Source organism: Pristiophorus japonicus, chromosome 15 (assembly GCF_044704955.1).
Source record: "Pristiophorus japonicus isolate sPriJap1 chromosome 15, sPriJap1.hap1, whole genome shotgun sequence".
In the NCBI taxonomy this organism is placed as follows: domain Eukaryota; kingdom Metazoa; phylum Chordata; class Chondrichthyes; family Pristiophoridae; genus Pristiophorus; species Pristiophorus japonicus.
Window position 1 is genome coordinate 11,801,028 of NC_091991.1, and position 27,962 is coordinate 11,828,989.

A 27,962-nucleotide genomic window follows, 5' to 3' on the forward strand; every position below is an offset into this window, starting at 1 on the left:
AACTTTCTGTTCTTGGACAGATCTGTGAGCACCTTTGGAAGTGGCTTAGTGAATTCCAGTTAATGGTGAGACATAACGGTACCACCTTGCGAAGGTGATGTGTGTGAAAGGAATGACTTGGGCAGTGTAGGGCTGCTTTATGGAGCTGGTGAGGGGTGGTGCCAACCTGACGCATCATGTGGCAATCAAGGTGTACAGCATCAAGTGAAGTAAATCTGGCCATGGTGAGGCCATCCCTGGCCTCCCGGACAGCAATGTGGTTGGCTGCTGATGGCCCGTGTCCTGTGCGGCATCAGCTGATTACGGAGAAGGTTAGTGGTGTTGTTGGTGCTGCTGGTGTGCCTGGTGCTGCTGGTGTTGGGGCTGATCGCGGTGGGATTCTGAGGACCAAGGTGAGTGAGTATAAAGGGCACCCATGCCGATGGAACAGATGGCAGGTTGAAGTAGAGATGATAGAAGCGATCTGTCACTGGTGAGGGAGGTAATGAGGCCAGACTAGATGGATATTTGCATAAAGACTTGCAGCATGGTGAACCTGTTGTGGAAATGCAGTGAGGGAGGACTTGTGGCTGAGGGAAGATATCGCTGTAAGGTGAGAGCTTTCACTTTACATTTGAAGCAGTCAACTCATCAGCTGATTGAATGGCCACTGAATTCCCACCTCAGCTTCACAGACGTGGTCCCCGAGCAGCAAGAACCTTGTGGGCGAGCTGTCAAACACAGAAGGTAAGCTGAAATTCATTCTTAAGTGGCTGTAAACAAGCCACTAATTACCTGACTTGGACACCCGTTCAGTGCCGACATACCTGACATTCTGACATCGGGAGAGGCGCATGGCGACGGGTTCACAGCGGGGTCCCGGCCCGTCACTGATCGCACCCATTAACCCCCAAAAAACTCCGGCCTTCGTGTCAATAATCATCATAGGTGGTCCGTCGTATCGAGGATGACTTTCTTCCACGCCAAAAAGCGATGAGTTCAGAGGTGTTTCAATGAAGGACTTAATATTCCAGGTCCCGAACTACATCCTGAAGGGTGGAAGATACCCGTGCGTGGATTTTTTTTAATGTGGGGTGGCTGTTGCACACCAGCCACCACACGGGCTTGACAGAGCCAGGTCTTGGTCCAGTGGCAAGGATTACCCAAGACGACTGGAGACCTGCTCTGCTGCATGGACCTAGTGCGCACACATATCGCACAGTGTGGGCTGGCCCGTGCTGCCCCTGGGCCCTCGCCTCTCCTGGGCCCCGATCACATCGCTCCATGATATCTCACCGCTCCTTTGCCCCGACCTCGCTGCTCCTGCTGTACCTGCCCACGCTCCAATCACCGACCTGGACCTTGATAACGTCCAATCCAGTCGTCCTCTTCGGTGCCATCGCCCTCCTGCACCAGCTCACGCTGTACCTTGCAATGGTATGCCGCCACGCTGCTCCAGGGGCCGCCACATTGCACCAGACCACTGCTCACCTCTCCTTTTATGGCCCCAACGTGGCATTGCAAACAAACACTACGAGGCAGGTACTAACCCGTGCTGAACCTGCCCTGGGAGTGATTGATGGGACAGAATAGAAGGAGCTTCACTCTGTATCTAACCCCGTGCTGTACCTGCCCTGGGAATGTTTGATGGGACAGTGTAGGGTGAGCTTTACTCTGTATCTAACCCCGTGCTGTACCTGCCCTGGGAGTGTTTGATGGGACAGTGTAGAGGGAGCTTTACTCTGTATCTAACCTGTGCTGTACCTGCCCTGGGAGTGTTTGATGGGACAGTGTAGGGTGAGCTTTACTCTGTATCTAACCCCGTGCTGTACCTGCCCTGGGAGTGTTTGATGGGACAGTGTAGGGTGAGCTTTACTCTGTATCTAACCCCGTGCTGTACCTGCCCTGGGAGTGTTTGATGGGACAGTGTAGGGTGAGCTTTACTCTGTATCTAACCCGTGCTGTACCTGCCCTGGGAGTGTGTGATGGGACAGTATAGAGGGAGCTTTACTCTGTATCTAACCCCATGCTGTGCCTGCCCTGGGAGTGTTTGATGGAACAGTGTAGAGGGAGCTTTACTCTGTCAATAATACAGATCAGAGGAGAATATTTAAAGTGAAAGGCTAATGAGAGAGGAGATTACCTTCGATATCCAGACAAGGAAAGAACAGTAGAGTGTACTTCCGATACACATTGAACGGATGCTCAATAGCTCGTCCTGTGCGCTCCTTTAATGTCGCCGTTCATCTCGCTACACGTTACGCGTTTGTTCAGGAACAGCTCAGAAATTCCACATCAATGGGCATTTTAGTGCAAATGGGGATGTGTTCCAGTTAAGGAAAGAAAGAATTTGCATTTATATAGCGCCTTTCACAACCTCAGGAAGTCCCAAAACGTTTTTCAGCCAATGAAGTACTTTTGGTGTGTAGTCACTGTTTTAATATAGGAAACGCGGCAGCCAATTTGCAGCAGCCAAGATGAGTTAATGGGGAACACAGGAATTAATAGATGAAAATAGTCGATCTAGTTCACCTTGTACCATCTGGTAGTCCAATATCTACAATGGTAATGGAGTTCTTGACTTATGAGAGCAATCAATCTCGATCAATGAGTCTACGACAGACTAATTGATGGAGATATGACAGGACAATCTGTTTTCGTGATTGATGGAAAAATAATGGCCAGGACACCGGGGAGAACTCCCCTGCTCTTCTTCGAAATAGTGCCATAGGATCTTTCATGTCCACCTGAGAGGGCAGACAGGGCCTCGGTTTAACATCTCAGCTGAAAAACGGCACCTCCAACAGTGCAGCGCTCCCTCAGTACTGCCCCTCCGACAGTGCAGTACTCCCTCAGTACTGCCCCTCCGACAGTGCAGTGCTCCCTCAGTACTGCCCCTCCGACAGTGCAGTGCTCCCTCAGTACTGCCTCTCCGACAGTGCAGCACTCCCTCAGTACTGCCCCTCCGACAGTGCAGCACTCCTTCAGTACTGTCCCTCCGACAGTGCAGCGTTCCCTCAGTACTGCCCCTCTGACAGTGCGGCACTCCCTCAGTACTGTCCCTCCGACAGTGCTGCCCCTCTGACAGTGCGGCACTCCCTCAGTACTGTCCCTCTGACAGTGCAGTGCTCCCTCAGTACTGCCCCTCTGACAGTGCAGTGCTCCCTCAGTACTGCCCCTCCGACAGTGCAGTGCTCCCTCAGTACTGCCCCTCTGACAGTGCAGTGCTCCCTCAGTACTGCCCCTCCGACAGTGCAGTGCTCCCTCAGTACTGCCCCTCCGACAATGCGGTGCTCCCTCACTGAAATATCAGCCTAAATCATGTCCTCAAGTCTCTGCAGGCAACCTTCTGACTCAGAGGTGGGAACGTTATCAACTGAGCCACAGCTGACACCTTGCAGCGTAGTTACATTACAGAGCAGTTTCCCGACAAATGTTACAAAGTGCAGAAAGATCAGCGATGGAGCGGTCAAGTGAAGTACCTGATCTGGGGCTTCCACCTTCCCAGAGGTCCATGGATCGCATTCGTGATACCGAGAGTACATTGACAGTCCTGACAGTACTGTGCACACAAGGATGACCCACAGTCCAATGAGGTTCAAGTAAAGGGCTCTGAAACAGAGCAAAATAAAGCTTTAAATATTAACTGGCAGAAAGATCCAAGTTCTCTCATCACGACTGTCTAAAATAACAGCTGCGAGTTGGTCTGATTGCAGTAAAATTCCCCCGTTCACTGCCATTGGTCAGCCATGTCACTGGTGCAGTGGGAGCTGACTCTCCGCACACCTTCAGTCGGGAGCTACACTGGTTCTTGGCTGCGTTCACCATCACCGGACGTCCCAAAGCACTTTACAGCCAATGAAGTACTTTTTAAAGTGCAGTCACTGTTGTAATGTGGGCAACGCGGCAGCCAATTTGTGCACACAGCAAGCTCCCACAAACCACAATGAGATAATGACCAGATCATCTATTTTACTGATGTTGGTTGAGGGATAAAGATTGGCCAGGACACTAGGGATAACTCCCCTACTCTTCTTCGAATAATGCCGTGGGATCTGTTACCGCCACCTAATAGGGCAGACGGGGCCTCATCCGAAAGACGGCACCTCCGACAGTGTTGCACTCCCTCAGTACTGTACTAGGAATGTCAAGAGTTAAGAGCCAGCAGTAGTTTGGAGTTATATGAAACGGGTAGACCTGGAAATGACATGAGGATTGAACTCAATCACATAGAAACATAGAAAATAGTTGCAGGAGTAGGCCGTTCGGCCCTTCGAGCCTGCACCACCATTCAATAAGATCATGTACCAGTTGATGTGGTATATTTGGACTTTCAGAAGGCTTTCGACAAGGTCCCACACAAGAGATTAATGTGCAAAGTTAAAGCACATGGGATTGGGGGTAGTGTGCTGATGTGGATTGAGAACTGGTTATCAGACAGGAAGCAAAGAGTAGGAGTAAATGGGTACTTTTCAGAATGGCAGGCAGTGACTAGTGGGGTGCCGCAGGGTTCTGTGCTGGGGCCCCAGCTGTTTACATTGTACATTAATGATTTAGACGAGGGGATTAAATGTAGTATCTCCAAATTTGCGGATGACACTAAGTTGGGTGGCAGTGTGAGCTGCGAGGAGGATGCTATGAGGCTACAGAGTGACTTGGATAGGTTAGGTGAGTGGGCAAATGCGTGGCAGATGAAGTATAATGTGGATAAATGTGAGGTTATCCACTTTGGTGGTAAAAACAGAGAGACAGACTATTATCTGAATGGTGACAGATTAGGAAAAGGGAAGGTGCAACGAGACCTGGGTGTCATGGTACATCAGTCATTGAAGGTTGGCATGCAGGTACAGCAGGCGGTTAAGAAAGCAAATGGCATGTTGGCCTTCATAGCGAGGGGATTTGAGTACAGGGGCAGGGAGGTGTTGCTACAGTTGTTCAGGGCCTTGGTGAGGCCACACCTGGAGTATTGTGTACAGTTTTGGTCTCCTAACTTGAGGAAGGACATTCTTGCTATTGAGGGAGTGCAGCGAAGATTCACCAGACTGATTCCCGGGATGGTGGGACTGACCTATCAAGAAAGACTGGATCAACTGGGCTTGTATTCACTGGAGTTCAGAAGAGTGAGAGGGGACCTCATAGAAACGTTTAAAATTCTGACGGGTTTGGACAGGTTGGATGCAAGAAGAATGTTCCCAATGTTGGGGAAGTCCAGAACCAGGGGTCACAGTCTAAGGATAAGGGGTAAGCCATTTAGGACCGAGATGAGGAGAAACTTCTTCACCCAGAGAGTGGTGAACCTGTGGAATTCTCTACCACAGGAAGTAGTTGAGGCCAATTCACTAAATATATTCAAAAGGGAGTTAGATGAAGTCCTTACTACTCGGGGGATCAAGGGGTATGGCGTGAAAGCAGGAAGTGATAACTGAAGTTTCATGTTCAGCCATGAACTCATTGAATGGCGGTGCAGACTAGAAGGGCCGAATGGCCTACTCCTGCAACTATTTTCTATGTTTCTATGTTTTCTATGGCTGATCATTCCCTCAGTACCCCTTTTCTGTTTTCTCTCCATACCCCTTGATCCCTTTAAGCCATAAGGGCCATATCTAACTCCCTCTTGAATATATCCAATGAACTGGCATCAACAACTCTCTGCGGCAGGGAATTCCACAGGTTAACAACTCTCTGAATGAAGAAGTTTCTCCTCATCTCAGTCCGAAATGGCCTACCCCTTATCCTTAGACTATGTCCCCTGGTTCTGGACTTCCCCAACATCGGGAACATTCTTCCCGCATCTAACCTGTCCAGTCCCGTCAGAATCTTAGATGTTTCTATGAGATCCCCTCTCATTCTTCTAAACTCCAGTGAATAAAGGCCCAGTTGATCCATAAATTCAACGTTGGATCAGCAGAATCATCCCTGCTCCTCTCCATACTCACACCGTATAACACTGCTAACCTCTATTCAGAATCTTAAACTCCGATACAGCAATGAATAATATATTTTGAAAGGGCTGAACTTTGGGCTTTTTGGATTTCGGGGCATTAATCGCAGTGGGGTGTTAAAGTTAGCGCCTGAAGAAAATTTACGCCTCCAACTGCAAGTTTCGGCGAAAATGTAAGTTGGAGGAGCGTTGGCGTTAAGTCAGGCATTACACAACGGACTTTGTGCGCCCAAGCCGAAACATGCGGCGGTAAAGAGGTTTCATTGTTGTTTGGTGCCCTGCAACATAACGTTGTATATTGTTAGGTTTTATTTTGGTGGGGAGAGTTTTTGTGGCTTTGTTGCAGTAAAATGCCTGACTCATCAGTTGCCATTGGCGTCTTGTGCATCATTCTAATGTTCACCGGAGATGTGCCTTTATGGGGGCCGGGAGCGTGTCCAGTATTAGCTCCATCCCTCAGTTTCCCCCATTTAGGAGCCAGTCCATTACGAGCTGGTGATGTGCAAGTGTTGGTCCGGCTGCATCTCCACGCTGCCTCCCCCGTGGATGGTGTGGCTATCCAATGGGGGCCTCACCAGGCTCCTCTTCATCGTCCTCCTCCTCCTCCTCCTGAGGTGGGCCTGCAAACCTTACTGGCAATGCCTGGCCCCTCTTGGTGGCCAAGCTGTACAACATGCAGCACACCACAATGAATTCAGAGACCTGTTGAGGCAGCCTTCAATACTCCCCTCCAGAGCGGTCCAGGCATCGGTCTGCCTGTAGGAGATGACACATCTCTGTCAGCACTTCCTTTCGGAAGCGCAGCCTTCTCACACACTGCTCGTCCGAGAGCTGATGGTCTAGGCATTGGAGCTGGGGGCCGGGGGGTGGTCGGGAGGGTAGTAAGCCCTCCTCCCCAGACATCTTCAACCTCTCATCATCCATGGGCCAACATGGCCAAGAGCCCTTCCTCTAGCTTGATGCCGCCTGGCAATAGCATGGAGCACGGTACGCTGGCAAACTAGTAATGCCCCCATTAAATTCTCTCACTGAAGTTGTAAGGACTCTGTAATGGCAGATAAAAATGAAGTTTGCAAGTTGGAGCTTCACGCAGCGTGATGTGCGCAACCGTTGTACTCAACATGACCTGCGATGTAGGATCCTCGTCCCTCCATTTTAAAAATGTTGCCAATACCTCCTGCTGCACCCTGGGACCGCCTGGTTTTTTTCAGGCATTTCCTGGGGCAGGTGTTAAATGAGGCGTTAAGGCCGAATGTTCCATCCGGGGTGCTAGCGCAGTGTTGCATGCTGATTGACGTCATCATCACGCTGAAAACGGATACCGGGTGGTAAGTCTTTACGCCAGTGCAAGCCAGTAGCCGAATCTTCTGCCCGGGTGCTAAAACCTGGACGCCCGGCATAACGTCCAGAAACAACATTTAACCCCCTGCTGGGCTGCTAACGGAGACGCAAATCAACCGAAAATCCAGCCTTTGAGACTTTGAGTTCCGGTTCTTCCAACTTTTTAGCATGTCAACTAATAAATGATTTAATAGCACGAATTCAACAACAACATTAACTTAAATTTATATAGCACCTTTAATGTAGTAAAACATCCCAATGTGCTTCACAGGAGTGATTATCAGACAATGTTTGACACCTAGCCACATAAGGAGATGTTAGGGCAGGCTTGGTCAAAGAGGGAGGTTTTAAGGAATGTCTTAAAGGAGGAAAGAGAAAAAATAGAGAGGCGGAGAGGTTTAGGGAGGGAGTTCCAGAGCTCAGGAGCCAGGCAGCTGAAGGTGCGGTCGCCGATGATGGAGCGATGGAAATCTGGGAAGCTCAGGAGGCCAGAATTTGAGGAGCACAGAGATCTCGGAGGGTTGTGGGGGCTGGAGGAGATTACAGAGATAGGGAGGGAGCGAGGACCAGAGAGAGATTTGATAACAAGGATGAGACACGTAAAATTGAGGTGTTGCCGGATTTCAATTAATTTCAAGATTAAAATGGCAAACTAATACTCACACTTTGGCCTGAGATCTTGTCTTGCAAGAGATGTATCTCTGAACCTGTGCCTGATTCACTCCGTAGACTCCAGTCCAAGTGAAGGTGCCTCCTATTACAATCGTCCAAAAGGTATGTCTATGGAGTGGGTTGGGGTCAAAGCTGGACACAGAGGTTGGGCATTAAATTATAATGAACGATGGTAAAAAATCCAGTCACGAGAAAAAGCACAGCTTTGTAAAACTTACTTCCAGAAGTTTAGTCTTCCCCCGTTGTGAGCATTATTCAGCACATTAGTGACCCCCCCTTCCAGTATCAGGGCTTGCACAATGACAGCAACGAGCCCAGTCACCATGATTACAATCTGAAACACATCAGTCCACACAACAGCCTTGAGACCTCCCTAGAACAAAGAAGAGGAAGATGTCATATACAAGTATGAGGACTCAGCCGTGGCTCAGTGGGTAGCACTCTCGTCTCTGTGTCAGACGATTGTGGGTTCAAGTCCCACTCCAGAGATTTGAGCACGTAACGTAGGCTGACACTGCCTCAGTACTGCACTGTCGGAGGGGCAGTACTGAGGGAGCGCCGCACTGTCAGAGGGGCAGTACTGTGGGAATGCCGCACTGTTGGAGGGACAGTACTGAGGGAGTGCTGCACTGTCGGAGGGAGGGGCAGTACTGAGGGAGTTCTGCACTGTTGGAGGGGCAGTCCTGAGGGAGCGCTGCACTGTCAGAGGGGCAGTACTGAGGTAGTGCCGCACTGTCGGAGGGGCAGTACTGAGGGAGTGCCGCACTGTCGGAGGGGCAGTACTGAGGGAGTGCCGCACTGTCGGAGGGGCAGTACTGAGGGAGTGCCGCACTGTCGGAGGGACAGTACTGAGAGAGCGCTGTACTGTTGGAGGGGCAGTACTGAGGTAGTGCCGCACTGTCGGAGGGGCAGTACTGAGGGAGCACTGCACTGTCAGAGATGCCGTCTTTTGAATGAGACGTTAAACCGAGGCCCCATCTGCTCTCTCAGCTGGATATAAAAGATCCCGTGGCAGTATTCAAAGACGAGCAATGGAGTTCTCACTGGTGTCCTGGCCAATATTTATCCCTCAACCAACACCAATACAATCATTATCACATTGCGGTTGGTGGGAGCTTGCTGTGCACAGATTGGCGGCCTCGTTTCCTACGTTACAACAGTGACTACACTTGAAAAAGTACTTCATTGGCTGTAAAAAAAACTTGCCGATGTCCTGAATACGATTAACTGAGCCACAGCTGACACCCAAATCCAGAAATGGGCCATTCGGCCCATCACATGTGCACTGGTGTTCTTCTCCACGTGACCAACCCAATGTCCTGCCCTCTCCCCATATCTTGCCTCTTTTTCAAGCAACTATCTAATACTCTTTTAAAATAACCTATGGACTCTCAGCAAAAGTTTGTAACTGAGAATTCCACTGTTGTGTATCTGTAAAGCATGCACTCCCATGTTCCGCCACCAGGGAGCTCATCCCCTGAAGTCCCAAGCCGACCCCTAAGGCCTGTTCCTCACTCTGGAGTGTCTTAATAAAGACTGAGGTCACTGTTACTTTAACCTCCCTGGGTGCAGTCTCATCTGTGTTAGGAACACAATAGCCACATTCTAACTGCTCTACGTAAAGACAATTTTTCTCTAACCGTCCCTTTAATGCGTCTCGTGATTATCTTTAACTTGTGCCGTCTCATTGCCAATCTCACCAACTCAATGACACCAACTTACCAAGGTGCAGTAGAAGGTGCAGACTATTCCAGTTGAGATTATCGAACCCCAGAGGTTGAAGTTAGTCACTAAAAGTAAGAAATTCAGATATCTGTGAATCATCCGGACAGAAAGTCCATTACTGCGGAACTGACAAATGATGGGACAGAAAAGTAATACAGACCTTGATTCAGTGCCAGTGCAGGAGCATAAATAACAATCCCAGTATACAAAATCTGAAATAGAACGATACATAATTTGTTCAGTAAGGGACCGATGGACACATCCTATTTCAGAAGTTAATGCATGAAAGGAGATAGATTGTAGAGAAAAAGTAAGAGAGGGAATGAGTGAGCGAGCGAGAGAAAGAGAGGGTGAAAACAGAAGAAAGCGTGAGAGGAAGAGCGACAGAGAGAGAGAGAAAATGAGAGAGCAGAGAGAGAACGAAAGAGATAGAGGCAGAGAGAGATGTGTCATGTTTGAAATTTTGCCGTGGAAAATTGGGTGATTTACCACATGCAGCACAATACCTAAAGTATATATTCAGTAAAATTCAAGCTTTTAAGAACATAGAACATAAGAATTAGGAACAGGAGTAGGCCATCTAGCCGCTCGAGCCTGCTCCGCCACTCAACAAGATCATGGCTGATCTGGTCGTGGACTCAGCTCCACTTACCCGCCCGCTCCCCATAATTCTTAATTCCCTTATTGGTTAAAAATCTATCTATCTGTGATTTGAATACATTCAATGAGCTAGCCTCAACTGCTTCCTTGAGCAGAGAATTCCACAGATTCACAACCCTCTGGGAGAAGAAATTCCTTCTCAACTCGGTTTTAAATTGGCTCCCCCGTATTTTGAAGCTGTGCCCCCTAGTTCTAGTCTCCCCGACCAGTGGAAACAACCTCTCTGCTTCTATCTTGTCTATCCCTTTCATTATTTTAAATGTTTCTATAAGATCACCCCTCATCCTTCTGAACTCTAATGAGTAAAGACCCAGTCTGCTCAATCTATCATAAGTTAACCCTCTCATCTCCGGAATCAGCCTAGTGAATCGTCTCTGTACCCCCTCCAAAGCTAGTATATCCTTCCTTAAGTAAGGTGACCAAAACTGCACACAGTACTCCAGGTGCGGCCTCACCAATACCCTATACAGTTGCAGCAGGACCTCCCCTGCTTTTGTACTCCATCCCTCTTGCAATGAAGGCCAACATTCCATTCACCTTCCTGATTACCTGCTGCACCTGCAAACTAACTTTTTGGGTTTCATGCACAAGGACCCCCAGGTCCCTCTGCACCGCAGCATGTTGTAATTTCTCCCCATTCAAATAATATTCCCTTTTGCTGTTTTCTTTTCCAAGGTGGATGACCTCACATTTTCCGACATTGTATTCCATCTGCCAAACCTTAGCCCATTCGCTTAACCTATCTAAATCTCTTTGCAGCCTCTCTGTGTCCTCTACACAACCCGCTTTCCCACTAATCTTTGTGTCATCTGCAAATTTTGTTACACTACACTCTGTCCCCTCTTCCAGGTCATCTATGTATATTGTAAACAGTTGTGGTCCCAGCACTGATCCCTGTGGCACACAACTAACCACCGATTTCCAACCCGAAAAGGACCCATTTATCCCGACTCTCTGCTTTCTGTTCGCCAGCCAATTCTCGATCCATGCTAATACATTTCCTCTGACTCCGCGTACCTTTATCTTCTGCAGTAACCTTTTGTGTGGCACCTTATCGAATGTCTTTTGGAAATCTAAATATACCACATCCATCGGGACACCTCTATCCACCATGCTCGTTATATCCTCAAAGAATTCCAGTAAATTAGTTAAACATGATTTCCCCTTCATGAATCCATGTTGCGTCTGCTTGATTGCACTATTCCTATCTAGATGTCCCGCTATTTCTTCCTTAATGATAGCTTCAAGCATTTCCCCCACTACAGATGTTAAACTAACCGGCCTATAGTTACCTGCCTTTTGTCTGCCCCCTTTTTTAAACAGAGGTGTTACATTAGCTGCTTTCCAATCCGCTGGTACCTCCCCAGAGTCCAGAGAATTTTGGTAGATTATAACGAATGCATCTGCTATAACTTCCGCCATCTCTTTTAATATCCTGGGATGCATTTCATCAGGACCAGGGGACTTGTCTACCTTGAGTCCCATTAGCCTGTCCAGCACTACCCACCAAGTGATAGTGATTATCTCAAGGTCCTCCCTTCCCACATTCCCGTGACCAGCAATTTTTGGCATGGTTTTTGTGTCTTCCACTGTGAAGACCGAAGCAAAATAATTGTTTAAGGTCTCAGCCATTTCCACATATCCCATTATTAAATCCCCCTTCTCATCTTCTAAGGGACCAACATTTACTTTAGTCACTCTTTTCCGTTTTATATATCGGTAAAAGCTTTTACTATCTGTTTTTATGTTTTGCGCAAGACGATTCACTAGGCTGATTCCAGAGATGAGGGGGTTACTTTATGATGATAGATCGAGTAGACTGGGTCTTTACTCGTTGGAGTTCAGAAGGATGAGGGGTGATCTTATAGAAACATTTAAAATAATGAAAGGGATAGACAAGATAGAGGCAGAGAGGTTGTTTCCTCTGGTCGGGGAGACTAGAACTAGGGGGCACAGCCTCAAAATACGGGGGAGCCAATTTAAAACCGAGTTGAGAAGGAATTTCTTCTCTCAGAGGGTTGTGAATCTGTGGAATTCTCTGCCCAAGGAAGCAGTTGAGGCTAGCTCATTGAATGTATTCAAATCACAGATAGATAGATTTTTAACCAATAAGGGAATTAAGGGTTACGGGGAGTGGGCGGGTAAGTGGAGCTGAGTCCACGGCCAGATCAGCCATGATCTTTTTGAATGGCGGAGCAGGCTCGAGCGGCTAGATGGCCTACTCCTGTTCCTAATTCCTATGTTCTTATGTTCTCTGTACCCCCTCCAAAGCCAGTGTATCCTTCCTTAAGTAAGGTGACCAAAACTGCACGCAGTACTCCAGGTGCAGGCCTCAACAATACCCTGTACAGTTGCAGCAGGACCTCCCTGCTTTTGTACTCCATCCCTCTCGCAATGAAGGCCAACATTCCATTCTCCTTCCTGATTACCTGATAAGCTTGTTAGAATTCAGCCTTGTTTACCAATGCAGATTAAAGTTTGAATACTACAAAAAACATTCTGAGATGCTAAATGGAATGCCTCTGTCATGTGAAGGAAATTGCTTCTGAACCAGTTAAATTGAGGATAATTTTAATTCAGGACAGCACTGTGGTGTTATATATTAAAAGACTTGCATTTATATAGGGCCTCTCACAAAGCACTTTATAGCCAATGAGGTACTGTTTTTTGAAGTGTAGTCACTGTTGTAATGTAGGAAATGCGGCAGCCAATTTGCGCACAGCAAGCTCCCACAAACAGCAATGTGATAATGACCAGATCATCTGTGTTTAGTGATGTTGATTGAGGGATAAATATTGGCCTGGACACTGGGAACAATTCCCCTGCTTTTTTTCAAAATAGTACCATGGGATCTTTTACATCCACCTGTGAGGGCAGACGGAGCCTCAGTTAAGCGTCTCATCTGAAAGACGGCACCTCTGACAGTGCAGTACTTCCTTAGTACTGCCCCTCTGACAGTGCAGCGTTCCCTCAGTACTGCCCCTCCACCAGTGCGGCGCCCACTCAGTACTGCTCCTCTGACAGTGCAGCGCTCCCTCAGTACTGCCCCTCCGATACTGCGGCGCTCCCTCAGTACTGCCCCTCTGACAGTGTAACCCTCCCTCAGCACTGCACTGTGGAGTGTCAGCCTAGATTTATGCGCTCAAGTCTCTGGAGTAGGACTTGAACCCACAAGCTTCTGACTCGGAGGCGAGAGTGTTACCCACTGAGCCACGGCTGACTAGTTAGCGAACTGATGGAGTCCACACCCTTTACTGACGCGGTTATTTATCCCTCAATCAACATAACAAAAATAGATTATCTGGCCATTATCACATTGCTGTTTTTGGAGCTTACTGTGCGCAAATTGGCTGCCGCGTTTCCTACATTACAGCAATGACTACACAAAAAAAAAGTACTTAATTGGCTGAAGCGCTTTGGGACGTCTGGTGGCTGTGAAAGGCGCTATAGAAATGCAAGTCTTTCTTTATAATGATCACAAGCCTTATATGGAAGTTGTAAAGTGGGGCTGACATTACACGGGTTGCCCAATACCGGGGAGGGTGATGAGATTACATTCTAACGTTACAGGTCGTTTACTATAGAAATATTTTTCTGATTATTTTTATGTAAATAATGTATTGTTATTGCAAAAATAAATTGGATAATGAGAGTTACATAGAAATGATAATTGCGTACTCACTGTTTGAATCATGAACAATATTGTTCCACATAAACGGACCCATCTGTTAAACCGCAGCTCCAGGTACTGAAAATAAACGGCGGGGTTTGGGTGTCAATCCAATTTGTAAAACTACATTATTCTGAAGAAGCTTCTCCATTTTCTCCAGAGCCGCTCCCCACAGTGTGGCCAAAACCCCACTCTCCCTCCCGACGGGAACGATGCAGGTGGGGGGAATACGATAGTGGGAGGGGGGGATCCGTGCCACATTCCCCCACCCATCTTCCATCCTGCGCCCAACCCAACCCACCTCTCCAAACCCCCACACCCTCTCTACCCCCAGCTCCCTTCACCCCACACCCCTCACCCAACCGATCCCGCTCCTCCACCCATACACCCATCCCCCACCCTGCGTCCAACCCATCCCACCCCTCCAACCCCCCCCCATCTGTACCCCCATTCCCCTCCCCCCTCCCCCCCACTCTGCTCCCAATCCCCCCACCCCTCCAAACCCTCTCTACCCCCAGCTCCATTCACCCCCCCATCCCCCACTCAACCCATCCCACCCCTCCAACCCCCCTCTCCATACCCCCATCTGTACCCCCCATCCCCCACCTGCTCCAAACCCATCCCACCCCTCCAACCCATCCCACCCCTCCAAACCCCCCCACCCCCCCATCCAACCCATCCCACCCCTCCAAATCACCCTCTCTCCCCTCCCTCCACCCCTCCAACCCCCATCCCCACCCCCCCCCACCCATCCCCCAACCCACAACAACCCCCCCACCCCCACCACACAAAGATTTTTTTTTAGAAACCACAACACCCCGATAATTTTCCTCCTAGGTTTTGCTCCCAGCCGTGTCCTGCTGAGACTCCAGTTCAATCCTGGAGGGTTGGCACGGCAACCCAAGGAAGAGCTGGGGTGTCAGCCTGTCTTCCATTACTGTGCGGCACCCTCTGCTTCATGTGGGCAGCAGGCCAGCAGCATGTAGACGAGGCCGGGAGTTAAAATATCCCTGGCCTGGAATTGCTGACAGCGGCTGTGTTTCACACTTTTCCATCCCTCTCCGCCCGCCCGAAAACCCTACCTGTCAGGTTGCCTCTCTCCTCCCTGTCAGACAATTCCGGCTTCAAGCTGCAACCCAGAGACTTGAGCACATAATCCAGGCCGACACACCCAGTGCCAGTATAAGAACATAAGAAATAGGAGCAGGAGTCGGACTTACGGCCCCTCAAGCCTGCTCCACCATTTAATACGATCATAGTTGATCCGATAATGGACTCAGGTCCACTTCCCTGCCCGCTCCCCATAACCCTTTAATCCCTTATTAAGAAACTGTCTATCTCTGCCTGTACTGAGGGAGTGCTGCATTGGCAGAGGTGCCATTTATTTGGATGTGACGTTTAAGCGAGACACTATCCGTCTTTTCAACTGGATGCAAGAGATGTTATGGCATTCCTGGAGGACGTGCCGTGAGATCCCTATGGACTGGCTAACCATCCGTCTTCAATCAACACCAGCAAACATAGACTGAGTTGTCTTTCATCTCACTTGTTGTTTCTGGGCTCTTGCTGTGTGATCATTGGCTGCCGCATTTGCCTGCATTGGCTGTGAAGCAATTTGGGGCAAGCCCAGGGACATGAAAGGCGCTATATAAATTCCTTTCTTTACCATTTTTACTGTAACAACAGTGACTACCCCTCAAAATGCTTCAGTTGTAAAGCAATTTGGGATATCCCAAAGTTGTGATTAAGGCGCGGTATCAATGAAAGTTTGTTGTTTCTTTATAGAAATGGAAGTTATTTCAGAGGAAAAATGATTTTGTGAGGAGCGATGGGCAGTATAGCTCTCCATCAGAAAATGGAAATTCTCAACTTGGTGACTTACTCGCTGGAAAAATAACTTAATTATGTTTTAAAAATGTATTCATGGGATGTGGGCGTCGCTGGCAAGGCCGGCATTTATTGCCCATCCCTAGTTGTCCTCGAGAAGGTAGTGGTGAGCCACCTGGTACAACTGGCTCGCTGGGCCATTTCAGAGGGCAGTAAAGAGCCAACTGCATTGCTGTGGGTCTGGAGTCACGAATAGGCCAGACCAGGTAAGGGCGGCAGATTTCCTTCCCTTATTAGTGAACATTAGTGAACCAGATGGGTTTTTACGACAATCTGGTAGTTTCATGGTCACCATTACTGATACTAGCTTTTTTATTCTAGATTTATTTAATTAACTGAGTTTAAATTCCCCAGCTGCCGTGGTGGAATTTGAACCCAAGTTTCTCGGATCATTAGTCCGGGCCTCTGGATTACCAGTCCAGTGACATAACCACTGACACCAAGCTTATGGTCTACAGGGCTGTAGTGATACCCGCCCTCCTATATGGCTCAGAGACGTGGACCATATACAGTAGACACCTCAAATCGCTGGAGAAATACCATCAACGATGCCTTCACAAGATCGGTCAGGCAGAGTCAGCATGGATTTATGAAGGGGAAGTCATGTTTGACAAATTTGCTGGAGTTCTTTGAGGATGTAATGAATAGGATGGATAAAGGGGAACCAGTGGATGTGGTATATTTGGACTTCCAGAAGGCATTTGACAAGGTGCCACATAAAAGGTTACTGCACAAGATAAAAGTTCACGAGGTTGGGGGTAATATATTAGCATGGATAGAGGATTGGCTAACTAACAGAGAACTGAGAGTCGGGATAAATGGTTCATTCTCTGGTTGGCAACCAGTAACTAGTGGGGTGCCGCAGGGATCAGTGCTGGGACCCCAACTATTTATAATCTATATTAATGACTTGGAAGAAAGGACTGAGTGTAATGTAGCCAAGTTTGCTGACGATACAAAGATGGGAGGAAAAGCATTGTGTGAGGAGGACATTAAAAATCAGCAAACGGACATAGACAGGCTAAGTGAGTGGGCAAAAATTTGGCAGATGGAGTATAATGTTGGAAAGTATGAGGTCATGCCCTTTGGCAGAAAAAAAATCAAAGAGCAAGTTATTATTTAAATGGAGAAAGATTGCAAATGCTGCAGTACAGCGGGACCTGGGGGTACTTGTGCATGAAACACAAAAGGATAGTATGCAGGTACAGCAAGTGATCAGGAAGGCCAATGGAAACTTGGCCTTTATTGCAAAGGGGATGGAATATAAAAGCAGGGAAGTCTTAGAAACATAGAAACATAGAAAATAGGTGCAGGAATAGGCCATTCGGCCCTTCGAGCCTGCACCGCCATTCAATGAGTTCATGGCTGAACATGCAACCTCAGTACCCCATTCCTGCTTTCTCGCCATACCCTTTGATCTTACTACAGCTATACAGGGTATTGGTGAGGCCACACCTGGAATACTGCGTACAGTTTTGGTTTCCATATTTACAAAAGAATATATTTGCTTTGGAGGCAGTTCAGAGAAGGTTTACTAGGTTGATTCCGAGGATGAGGGGATTGACTTATGAGGAAAGGTTGAGTAGGTTGGGCCTCTACTCATTGGAATTCAGAAGAATGAGAGGTGATCTTATCAAAATGTATAAGATTATGAGGGGGCTTGACAAGGTGGATGCAGAGAGGATGTTTCCACTGATGGGGGAGACTAGAACTAGAGGGCATGATCTTAGAAGAAGGGGCTGCCCATTTAAAACAGAGATGAGGAGAAATTTCTTCTCTCAGAGGGATGTAAATCTGTGGAATTTGCTGCCTCAGCGAGCTGTGGAAGCTGGGACATTGAATAAATTTAAGACAGGAATGGACAGTTTCTTAAATGATAAGGGGATAAGGGGTTATGGGGAGCGGGCGGGGAAGTGGAGCTGAGTCCATGATCAGATCAGCCATGATCTTATTGAATGGCAGAGCAGGCTCGAGGGGCTGTATGGCCTACTCCTGTTCCTATTTCTTATCCTGCAAATCCCCTGGGAGGACAGACGCACCAATGTCAATGTTCTCGATCAGGCCAACATCCCCAGCATCGAAGCACTGACCACACTCGACCAGCTCCGTTGGGTGGACCACACTGTCCGCATGCCAGACACAAGACTCCCAAAGCAAGCGCTCTACTCGGAACTCCTACACGGCAAGCGAGCCTCAGGTGGGCAGAGGAAACGTTTCAAGGACACCCTCAAAGGCTCCTTGACAAAGTGCAACATCCCCAGCGACATCTGGGAATCCCTGGCCAAAGATCGCCCCAAGTGGACGAAGAGCATCGCGAGTGTGCTGAGCACCTCGAGTTTCTTCGCCGAGAGCATGCAGAAACCAAGCGCAGACAGCGGAAGGAGCGTGCGTCAAGCATCAACGACTATCTGTCGTACCTGTGACAGAGACTGTAATTCCCATATTGGACCGTTCAGTCACCAGAGAACTCACTTTTGGAATGGAAGCAAGTCTTCCTCGATTTCTAGGGTCTGCCTATGATGATGATTCTGCTGCTGATCCCGATGCGGAGAGCCTTTGAGGATCTCAGCGCCTAATAAACCAAACAATGGGGGAGTGTTGCTTGTCCCAGCAATCAGTGTTCAGGTGCCTTACAGGAGGTGCTGTGATTGAAGTGAAGCCTCTTGGAATAAGAGTACGTTCGACAATAATTAGCCAAACAACAGGAAATATTGCGGGTCGCCCCCGACCTGTGTGAGAACACCATCGCAGGTCGGGGCTATAAATAGACCTGGAGCGCCGGGCCCTGTAACATCGTGGTTGAAGGTGCGGCGAATGAGGGTACGGGGCCCAGAAGAGCCGAGGACCCAGGGGCAGCACGGGCCAGCCCACACTGCGATATGTGTGTGCACTGGGTCCGTGCAGCAGAGCAGGTCTCCAGTCGTCCTGGTTAACCCTTGCCACTGGATAAAGACCTAGCTCTGTCGAGCCCGTGTGGTGGCTGGTGTGCAGCGGTCACCACACGTTAAAAAAATCCACGCACAGGCATCTTCCACCCCCTCAACTGGAGTTCAGGACTGGAACATCCGGTCCTTCATTGAAACATCTGTGAACTCTTATGGAAGCAAGTCATCCTCGTTCGAGGGACCGCCTGTGATGAAACAATAGGAAACAAAGGGTAGTGATCAGTACGCTGGGGAACAGTGCTGGAACCTGAACTTCTTCAGTCAGGGATGCCACCGTTCAGGATTTCCCTGGAGTCCGCAAGGATTGAAAATTAATCTCCAGGACACTGCTGCTCACCTGGAGATAAAACACCATGGCAGCGTTCAAAAAAAGTTGGGCCTGAACCCATTATAGCTGCATTAAAATCCTGTCTTCATTATTTAAATTACGCTGACCCCAGGAAGTTGCCAAGGATCAGGGAGTCACGTTACAGAGGCTGGCAATACCGCCCGGTCACACCAGAGTCTGATCGCTCCACAGAGGAAGATCGCGGCCCTCTCCTTACAGCGCACACTTAGCTAATGAATTTACACCGGGAAACAACAACAACTTGTATTTATATAGCACCTTCAACGTAGTAACACGTCCCAAAGCATTTCACAGGAGCGTTATCAGAGAAAATTTGACACCGAGCCACAGAAGAAGATATTAGGCCAGATGACCAAAAGTTTGGTCAGTGAGGTAGGTTTTAAGGAGCAATTTAAACAATAATAGCCCCGTTTTTTTCACGGAAAATGCTGCCCATTGGTGTGAGACACTGACCATTGGTGTAACATATCACCCATTGGTGTGAGACACTGACCATTGGTTATTTACAACAGTGACTACATTCCAGGGTAATTGACAGGGTGTTAAAAGTTTTGGGGATGTCCCGATTAGCCATAAGTTACTGTGTAACTAGGCCAGACACTTCAGTCCAGGGACATTAACTGGAAAGCCCCTGATCCCCAGGCTTAGACTCTCACCAGCCCCCTCCCCCCGAATCCTCAGCCCTAGGCTCTACCCCCCCACCCTCTCTCAATCCCCAGCCCTAGACCCTCTGCCCCCCCCCCCACCCAAGTCTCAGCCCTAGGCTCTCCCCCACCACCCCCCCTCAATCCCCAGCCCTAGACCCTCGCCCCAGCCCTAGGCTCTACCCCCCCACCCTCTCTCAATCCCCAGCCCTAGACCCTCCGCCCCACCCCCCCAAGCCTAAGCCCTAGGCTCTCCCCTCCCACCCCCTCTCAATCCAATCCCCAGCCCTAGATACTCCGCCCCCCCCCCCCCCCCCAAGTCTCAGCCCTAGGCTCTCCCCACCCCCCCAACCCCCTCAATCCCCAGCCCTAGACCCTCGCCCCAGCCCTAGGCTCTCTCTCCCCCCCCCACCCCAGCCCTGGGTATTACCTGGAGCACAGGCAGGAAGATCCCAGCGGTGAGGACCACGGACAGGAGGGCGACCCAGGGAGAAGGCTGCAGCAGGCTGCCCCGATGCGGTAGGTCTCAGCCAGGGCCCCGAGCACGGTCACTGCCGACTTGAATCTGGCCGTGAAGCTGAGAGCCAGTGGTAGGGGTCCCAGCTGGCCACCCGCCCTCAGGGAGTGTCCGGGACCCTGCTCGCCCCAGGCCAACACCGCACAGTACACCCCCACCATGGCTGAGACCAGCAGGGGCCCACCAAAGACCAGGTAGTCCCAGGGCGTGAAGGATCTCAGAGCCCCAGAGCTGGACATCCTTCAGGGACTCGGTGCCCAGCATTGCCCCTGCCCGAGGGAGTAACTTCCCACACCACACCCTGACCCCAGCTCCCGCCCCTGCATCCCTCTTATCACTGGAAACTATTGCAAGTGCTGAAGGGTCGTTGTGAAACGACTCAAGTGCTTTGTGCAATCAAGAGAAAAAAAATGCTGAGCTTAAATAAAAAGAGAATCGCTGCAAATCTGAAATAAAAGCAAGAAAATAAAAAAATGCTGGAAATAAACAGAAATTTAATACAGCTGTTCAAAAACATGAAGGGTTTTGATAGAGTAGATAGGAATAAACTGTTCCACTGGCAGGAGAGTCAGTAACCAGAGAGCACAGATTTAAGGTAATTGGCAAAAGAACCAGAGGGGGGGGGATGAGATTTTTTTTACGCAGCGAGTTGTTGTGATCTGGAACACGCTGCCTGACAGGGCGGTGGATAGGAAGGGCCTATTTCCCTTAGCAGAGGGGTCAACGACCAGGGGGCATTAATTTAAAGTAATTGATAGGGGGTTTAGAGGGGAAATATTTTCACCCAGAGAGTGATAAGGATCTGGAACTCACTGCCTGAAAGGATGGTAGAGGCAGAAACACCCTCACCACATTGAAGTGCCGTAACCTACAGGGCTACGGACCGAGAGCTGGAAAGTGAGATTCGGCTGGATAGCTTTTGGTCGGCCAGTGTGGACACGATGGGCCGAATGGCCTCTTTCTGTGCTGTAAATTTAAGCAGATTCAATGGTAACTTTCAAAAGGGAATCGGATACATGCTTGAAGGGATGAACATTGCAGGGCTGTGGGGAAAGAGCAGGGGGGGTGTGGGGCTAATGGGGCAGCTCTTTCAAAGAGCCGGCACAGGCAGGATGGGCCAAGTGGCCTCTTTCTCTCCTGTATTATAGCACAGGAGGAGCCCACTCGGCCCATTGTGCCTGTGCTTGCTCTATGAAAGGGGTGTTGCACTAGCCCCACTCCCTCTGCTCGTTTCCCCCTTGCACCTGTAAGAGAAAGATTGGGTCAATGTTTCGAGTGTGGATTCTTCATCAGGTCTTTAGCAATGAAACCCCAAACGTTAACCGGTCCGTTCTCTTTACACACGATGATAACCTGCTGCCTAGATCCTGCACTTTTCTTCTTTTCCTTTTTCGTTCAGCGATGGCGTTCCATGGATTGATTCTATCATCACATTTTTTTTACCCAGCAAAAAAAATTAAAGTTGGGTTAAGCCTCCGATTTGTTCTTTGAGTAGGTACAGATAAAATGTTTTATTTCAAATCTCTTAACAGGAGTCTTCAACAAGATTTGAAAGGCATTTCTGTCAAACAGTTCGACTGTTGAGCGATTTAGTTAAATTAAAGAAAACAAATCACTTCTGTGTCAGTCGTGGCTCAGTGGGCAGTGGCCTCGACTCTGAAGGTTGTGGGTTCAAGTCCCACTCCAGAGACTTAAACAGAGAAACATAGAAATTTACAGCGCAGAAGGAAGCCATTTCGGCCCATCGTGTCCGCGCCGGTCGACAAAGAGCCGCACGGCCCTCGGTCAGCAGCCCTGAAGGTTACATATAAACCTATGAACAATGAACAATGGCGGAAAGGCAAAGAGCACCCGGCCAACCAGTCCACCCCACACAACTGCGACACCCATTATACTGAAACATTCTACACTCCACCCCAACCGGAGCCATGTGATCTCCTGGGAGAGGCAAAAACCAGATAAAAATTTGAACACAAAATCTAGGCTGACACTCCCAGTGCAGTGCTGAGGGAGCGCCGCATTGTTGGAGGTGCTGTCTTTCAGTCGAAATGTTACACCGAGGCCCCGTCTGCTCTCTCAGGTTGACGTGAAAAATCCTATGGCACTATTTTGAAGAGCAGGAGAGATCTCCCCGGTGTCCTGGGCCAATATTTATCCCTCAATCAACATCACTACAACAGATTATCTGGTCATTATCACATTGCGGTTTGCAGGAGCTTGCTATGCAAATTAGCTGCCCCGTTTCCGACATTACAACAGTGGCTAGATTTTAAAAGTATTTCATTAGCTGTAAAGCACTTTGAGACGTCCAGTGGTCATGAAACATAGAAACATAGGGCCCAAGTTTCCACAGGCTAAAAAACAGGCGCCCCTCCGAGCTGGGCGCCCGTTTCTCGCGCCTAAAACGGCGCCAGAAAAAAAACGCGCTATTCTCGAGCGCTTTGCAGCTCCTTGTCTGTTTGGCACGGCTTTACACTCGCGCCGATTTTGTAAGTGGGAGGGGGCGGGTACTATTTAAATTAGTTTTTTTCCTGCCGGCAACGCTGCACGTGCGCGTTGGAGCGTTCGCGCATGCTCAGTGTGAAAAAAACATTGGCACTCGGCCAATTTTGTAGTTCTTTGTAGCTGTTTAATTTTTGAAAATTTTTTAATAAAAGCACATTGCCATCAGCACATCAGCACTGAGGCTTCCCTTCTCACTGTCTCCTTCCCCTCCCCACCCTCCACGGCAACAAACGGCGGTTTCCTCCCCCTCCCTCCCCTCCGCGGCGGCAACAAACCGCTGTCTCCTTCCCCTCCCTCCCCTCCGCGGCAACAAACCGCTGTCTCCTTCCCCTCCCTCCCCTCCGCGGCAACAAACCGCTGTCTCCTTCCTCTCCCTCCCCTCCGCGGCAACAAACCGCTGTCTCCTTCCTCTCCCTCCCCTCCGCGGCGGCAAACCGCTGTCTCCTTCCTCTCCCTCCCCTCCGCGGCAACAAACGGCGGTTTCCTTCCCCACCCCCCGTGGCAACGAACGATGGCTGAAGCACTTTCACACAGGTAGGAAGATGGTTTATTTAATCTTTTCTTTGCTTATAAATGTTTATTCAGGTTGGATTTATTTGTATAATATTTGTAAAAGTATAAATAACGATTGATTGTAGAATTTAATGACTTCCCTCCCCCCACCTCGTTCTGGACGCCTAATTTGTAACCTGCGCCTGATTTTTTAATGTGTAGAACAGGTTTTTTCAGTTCTACAAAAATCTTCACTTGCTCCATTCTAAGTTAGTTTGGAGTACGTTTTCACTGTGGAAACTTTCAAATCAGGCGTCAGTAGCCGGACACGCCCCCTTTTGAAGAAAAAATTCTGTTCCAAAGTAGAACTGTTCTACCTGACTAGAACTGCAGAAAAAAAAATGTGGAGAATTGCGATTTCTAAGATAGTCCGTTCTCCACCAGTTGCTCCTAAAAATCAGGCGCAAATCATGTGGAAACTTGGGCCCATAGAAACATAGAAAATAGGTGCAGGAGTAGGCCATTCGGCCCTTCGAACCTGCACCGCCATTCAATGAGTTCATGGCTGATCATGCAACTTCAGTACCCCATTCCTGTTTTCTCGCCATACCCCTTGATCCCCCTAGTAGTAAGGACTACATCTAACTCCTTTTTGAATATATTTAGTGAATTGGCCTCAACAACTTTCTGTGGTAGAGAATTCCACAGGTTCACCACTCTCTGGGTGAAGAAGTTTCTCCTCATCTCAGTCCTAAATGGCTTACCCCTTATCCTTAGACTGTGACTCCTGGTACTGGACTTCCCCAACATTGGGAACATTCTTCCTGCATCTAACCTGTCTAAACCCATCAGAATTTTAAACGTTTCTATGAGATCCCCTTTCATTCTTCTGAACTCCAGTGAATACAAGCCCAGTTGATCCAGTCTTTCTTGATATGTCAGTCCCGCCATCCCGGGAATCAGTCTGGTGAACCTTCATTGCACTCCCTCAATAGCAAGAATGTCCTTCCTCAAGTTAGGAGACCAAAACTGTACACAATACTCCAGGTGTGGCCTCACCAAGGCCCTGTACAACTGTAGTAACACCTCCCTGCCCCTGTACTCAAATCCCCTCGCTATGAAGGCCAACATGCCATTTGCTTTCTTAACCGCCTGCTGTACCTGCATGCTAACCTTCAATGACTGATGCACCATGACACCCAGGTCTCGTTGCACCTTCCCTTTTCCCAATCTGTCACCATTCAGATAATAGTCTGTCTCTCTGTTTTTACCACCAAAGTAGATAACCTCACATTTATCCACATTATACTTCATCTGCCATGCATTTGCCCACTCACCTAACCTATCCAAGTCGCTCTGCAGCCTCATAGCATCCGCCTCGCAGCTCACACTGCCACCCAACTTAGTGTCATCCGCAAATTTTGAGATACTACATTTAATCCCCTCATCTAAATCATTAATGTACAATGTAAACAGCTGGGGCCCCAGCACAGAACCTTGCGGTACCCCACTAGTCACTGCCTGCCATTCTGAAAAGTCCCCATTTACTCCTACTCTTTGCTTCCTGTCTGCCAACCAGTTCTCAATCCATGTCAGCACACTACCCCCAATCCCATGTGCTTTAACTTTGCATGAAAGGTGCAATAGAAATGCACATCTTTCTTTCTTTCGCTTGCATTTATATAGCACCTTTCACAACCTCATGCATGACTTTTGATATGTAGTCACTGTTGTAATCTTGGAAACGCAGCAACCTGAGGTCGTGAAAGACACTAAAGAAATGCAAGTCCATCCTTTCACCTATCGTTCCCTCCCTCCTTCGTTCCGGCAGACACGATGGATTGAATGACCTCCTTCTGTGTCATAAAGTTCTATGATTCCTTCCCTCCTTCCTTTCTTTCTTTAAAATTGTGAATCTACTGTGCTCGATGTCATAAGAAGACAAGAATTAGGAGCAGGAGTCTGCCATCCCTCGAGCCTGCTCCGCCATTCAATAAGATCACGTCTGATCATCGACCTCAACTTCACTTTCCCGCCCGATCTCCATATCCCTTGATTCCCCTAGACTTCAAAAATCTATCACTCTCAGCCTTGAATATACTCAATGACTGAGCATCCAGAGCCCTCTGGGGTAGAGAATTCCAAAGATTCACAACCCTCTGAGTGGAGAAATTCTTCCTCATCTCAGTCCTAAATGGCCGACCCCTTATCCTGAGACTGTGACCCCTGGTTCTAGACTCTCCAGCCAGGGGGGAAACATTCTTTCAGCATCTACCCTGTCAATCCCCCTTCAGAATCTGGTATGTTTCAATGAGATCACCTCTCATTCTTCTAAACTCCAGAGAGTATAGGGTTAAGTCTACTAAATCAATCAATTCTTAAGGGGCTTGACAGGGTAGACGCTGAGAGGTTGCTTCCCCCTGGCTAGAGAGTCTAGAACCAGGGGAAACAGTCTCAGGATAAGGGGTTGGTCATTTAAAACAGAGGTGAGGAGGAATTTCTTCACTCAGAGGGTGGTGAATCTTCTGGGAAAATGCTGCTGGATGTGTAACTGTAGTTGCTGCGGTTTGCAAATGACCCAGATTGTAAACAGGGGAAGGTTGATATTAGAGTGAGTGTTCTAGTTACACTTTAAAATGAACTTGCAAAACACGCTCTGCTGACCTTCTCCTCTCTCTGCCTCCCCTCTCTCCCTACATTCCAGCTCTGACTGATAATAACAAGGAGTGTCTCTGCGTGCGTGTGCTGGGGAAGTGGGTATCTCCTGGAGATGGAAACCAGCGTGTGTCTTGAGAAGCGAGTTAGAGAAAAAAGACAGATTACAGTAAGTGCTCGCTTGAACAAACGTGGAAGTTGTTCGTCTTTGAGTAACTCCTGACCTCTGGATCCCTGCCATTGACTCAAAGGCAAACAGTGGAAGGCAGCTGGGCTGCACAAAGCCTGCATTTATTGGAACTGACCTCCGCTCGGGGACCTTGAATACCTGCACAGGGCACGGTCTGGAAGGAATGATGGATGGGCTCCCTTGACTCCTAGCTACAGCTTGGGAAGCTCGATGTTGTGGCATTGGTGGGGAATGCAGCCACAAACGTTTTTTTAGCACAATTGCTAGTTTTCCCTCAAGTGAAAGGGAGAGAACTTAGGGACTGTGTCAGTCTTTGTACAGAATTCTGTCCGGTTTTATCGCTGGAATCACATGTATTCAAAATGAGTTTTAATAATATTAAACAACAATCCCATAAAATTGAAAATGGGCTTGAACCTGAACATGAGCATAAATTAGTAAACATTCTGAATGAATACATCGTCCAACTCTTCACATGGGATTATTAGCAATTTGCCTCCTCCAAACAAAGATATCACGCATAAGAGCAATGGGGGTAGATCGTGACATTGTTCGGGCGATAGTTAGTCGGCAGCCTGTCAAACATCTCTCCCCATTTTTATTTCCATTGATGTCAATGGAAGACAAATAAACTTATCAAAAAGATCCCACGGCCACTATTCGAAGAACAGGGGAGATTATATCTGCTCATTATCTCATTGCTGTTTGTGGGAGCTTGCTGTGCACAAAATGGCTGCCGCGTTGCCGACATTACAACAATGACAGCACTTCAAAAAGCACTTCATTGACTGTGACGTGTTCTGGGACATCCTGAGGTTGTGAAAGGCGCTATATAAATGCAAGTTCTTTCTTTCTTCTGAAGCTCGTTACCGCTCCAACTCCTTTTCCTTTTTAAACCTTTCTTAAAACCCGACCAAGCTATAATATCTCCTTCTTTAGCCCAGTCTCCGTTTTCGCTCACACTTTTGTGAAGTGCTTTGGGACTTTTTTCTAGATTGAAGGCGCCATATAAATTCAAGCAGTGTTTGCATTTTCTTCAAAGATACAACTTTGTATATCGGATTTCACACCTCCTTCTCAAAATTTTAAGACAATTTGTTAACAAAAAGAGTTTAATTGATCTAGGCATCTACCATGCTTTAGCACAGATCAAATACAATAAAGTCAAAGGATTAAAGAATACGGGGCCTGGAATTACAGCGCCAATGGTGACATACGCGTGCAGTCAGAAGCCTTCAGTAAGGCTCCGCGAGTTCCGCGATTCCGCACGCGCTACACTTTCGCGAAAACCCGGAACTTGCAATTTGTCAAGCAATTAAGAGAGCAAATGGATCAGTGCTTGGGCCCCAGCTATTCACAATCTATATCAATGATTTGGATGAGGGGACCAAATGTAATATATTCAAGTTTACTGATGATCCAAAGCAAAGTGGGAATGTAAATTGTGAGGTCTGGCTCTAATTTTCAGACTTTGGCCCCTAGTCCTAGAATCCCCAACCAGCAGGAATAGTTTTTCTCTATCTACACTATCTGTTCCCCTTAATATCTTCGATCATATCACCCTTTAACCTTCCAAATTCTACGGAATACAACCCTAATTTGTGTAATCTCTCCTTGTACCTTAACCCTTGAAGTCTGATTCATCATTCTGGTAAACCTACTCTGCGCTCACTCCATAGAAACATAGAAACATAGAAAATAGGTGCAGGAGTAGGCCATTCGGCCCTTCGAGCCTGCACCACCATTCAATAAGATCATGTCTGATCATCACCTCAATACCCCTTTCCTGC

General features: G+C 48.3%; 1 protein-coding gene across 12 annotated transcripts in view; it reads right to left on the reverse strand.

Moving 5' to 3' along the window:
• Window positions 1-27,962, reverse strand: part of LOC139280602 (sodium-coupled monocarboxylate transporter 1-like) — a 60,250-nt gene that overhangs the window by 27,835 nt on the left and 4,453 nt on the right. For 9 of the 12 annotated variants that reach the window (XR_011596723.1, XR_011596722.1, XR_011596720.1 and 6 more), the window contains exons 2-7: window positions 14,001-14,066; window positions 9,819-9,870; window positions 9,656-9,723; window positions 8,152-8,306; window positions 7,925-8,065; window positions 3,462-3,591 (exon numbers count right to left, since the gene is read on the reverse strand). Coding sequence is in view for 8 of the 12 variants with exons in the window: in XM_070900144.1 (XP_070756245.1) it covers window positions 3,462-3,591; window positions 7,925-8,065; window positions 8,152-8,306; window positions 9,656-9,723; window positions 9,819-9,870; window positions 14,001-14,066 (612 nt within the window). In the remaining 4 variants the exon portion in view is untranslated. The remainder of the gene's footprint in view (window positions 1-3,461; window positions 3,592-7,924; window positions 8,066-8,151; window positions 8,307-9,655; window positions 9,724-9,818; window positions 9,871-14,000; window positions 14,067-27,962) is intronic. The other 3 variants (XM_070900145.1, XM_070900146.1, XM_070900147.1) reach the window with 3 other exon arrangements.